The 2,264-nt window shown below is 38.4% G+C and overlaps 1 protein-coding gene across 1 annotated transcript; it reads left to right on the forward strand.

The window, feature by feature from the left end:
• The first annotated feature begins 1,181 nt into the window (after nt 1-1,181).
• Nucleotides 1,182-1,989, forward strand: LOC142613695 (14 kDa proline-rich protein DC2.15-like). Its single transcript, XM_075786151.1, has one exon. The coding sequence runs from the start codon at nt 1,317-1,319 to the stop codon at nt 1,728-1,730; it is 414 nt and encodes a 137-aa protein (XP_075642266.1). The 5' UTR covers nt 1,182-1,316; the 3' UTR covers nt 1,731-1,989.
• The last annotated feature ends 275 nt before the right edge of the window (nt 1,990-2,264 follow it).

Below are 2,264 nucleotides of genomic sequence, written 5' to 3' on the forward strand. Positions count from 1 at the left end.
AAACCCCACAAGACTTATAGTTTGATTTACAATTTGACACCGTTGTAAATACACTAAACTAAGGACCTAACAATGTATATGTCTATCTAATTGTTGCTTCCCTCATGAATGAGACTAACTGATGGCTTCTCTAGGGTTAGAGTTTCCCTTGAAAAAGAATACTATTGAATCATGTGATGTCGCGGAAGCCTGAAGAGAGCACACATGATAATCTCTTGATGGAACAGAAACTAAACTATTAGCTTCTGGTAGTAAACCTTGAATCCATAAAGGGTTTTTTCCTGAATCCACAAGGAGATGAACTGGAATCCACTAGAGAAAGAATTTGACAAAAGCCTATGTTTATTGATGATAGTCTAATTTTTCTTTGACGGCTACAAAACATATAAATACTGAGAAAAAAGTCTGAAACCCTAATTTGCACTAATTACGCGATTAGGTGACAAAATACTAAAATTTACTAAAAATGGCAAAACTGAGTTAAATACAGAATCATAAACTATGGTCTTAAGGGTTATCTCAAAACAAGCGGGACTTTATTATGACTTTTGAGAAAAAAGTTATTAAGCAAACATAAATTACTAAAAATGGAAAAATTGTAGTTTTTGGGGCTTAAATGAAGGAATTTTCCATTTTTAGGGGGTACCTCGTGGCAAAGCGATAACTATTACTTAGAAGGCCGTTTCGCTTCAACCTGCCAAATTTCATGCGATTCCGACTCTGAGACCCATAATTTCTACTAGTGCTTTTTTGCCTTGTGCGATGATTTCAGGTGTGCGTGAGAGTCCCAACAGGTTATAGCGGTCTATTCTAGATCATCATGTGAATAGAATCTAATTTGATATGGTTTAGTCAATTATTTTGTTTTTCATATTCATCATAAGAGAACAAAGTACTAAATGCCAAAGATCAAGAAAACAGGAATCTATTAGCTATCAAATTTCAAATCTGATCTTCATCATATAGTTAAAGTACAAAATGTTATTTTTCACTCATTGACATTATTTTCTTTGTTAGAGAGTGAATTGACAACTACCAATTGCAGAGAACACCAGACGCCGACGCAGCAAAAGTTTATTCTTCATGCTGCACTGCCAGGTTGCGCTGGCCGCTAGGTATTACATTCCAATGTGCCCACATGTGGTTTTCATTCTAATTTCTTTAGGCCGAGATAAAGAAAAAGAAAAAGGAAACAAAGCCACGAGCTCCCCCTATAAAAGCCTTAGCTCACTTCATCAATTTCATCATTCACATTTCCTCTATACACCTTCCCCTATTTCACAACCCATCAAAAGCTTTTGGTGTCTTTGTGAAATATGGCTTCTAAGGCTCTGGCTTCCACTGCCCTCCTCCTCTCCCTCAACCTCCTTTTCTTCACCATGGTCAGCTCTACTTATGTCCCTTGCCCACCACCCCCATCAAAGGGTCATAAACACCAAACCCCGCCAAAGAGCCCACCATCAACTAAGCCCACCTGTCCCAAGGACGCCCTTAAGTTGGGTGTGTGTGCTAACTTGTTGAATGACTTGATACACCTTGTTGTTGGTACTCCTCCTAAGACCCCTTGCTGCAGCCTCATTGGGGGTCTTGTTGATCTTGAAGCCGCTGTTTGCCTTTGCACCGCCATCAAAGCTAATGTCTTGGGGATCAACCTAAACGTTCCGTTGTCATTGAGCTTGCTGCTAAACTACTGTGGAAAGAAGGTCCCCTCTGGCTTCCAGTGCGCATAAATTTACACTAGTTATTACCATCGTTCTATCCTATAGCTGTTTTCCTATTTCCCTTTCCCCCTGGTGTGTGTTTGGACATTTGCTTGTTTATTGGCGCATGCTATAAACGTTTATCAATAATTTCTTTTTGGTGTTTTCGTTGTTTTGATGGATGGAAGGTCCCTCACCTTCTTCTGCTTTAGTAGAAATTGGGGTAATAAAGCTGTAAAATAAACTCAGATATCGTTTCAAAGAGAAATGAATTTATTTCATTATGTTACCTACTTGCTCTCTTTATATAGCTTATGATTACTTCTGATTAAATAGAAAGTAATTTATTCTTTGGAGGAGATTACAATTCTTGCATTTGCTTTAATTTTGGTACTACGGAAAGCTAGATCAAATAATGGTCACCGAGGGAGTGCCACTGCTCCTGTGTTCCGATCAAGAAAAGAGGAAGAAAATTTGTTGTCCCCACAAGATGGAAGAGAGAAGCATTTTACATATTTTTTCATCATTAACATTTGTTTCAGCTAGCTAGCCGCTTCCCAACAG

The sequence above is a fragment of the Castanea sativa genome, chromosome 10 (genome assembly GCF_040712315.1).
Source record: "Castanea sativa cultivar Marrone di Chiusa Pesio chromosome 10, ASM4071231v1".
NCBI lineage: Eukaryota > Viridiplantae > Streptophyta > Magnoliopsida > Fagales > Fagaceae > Castanea > Castanea sativa.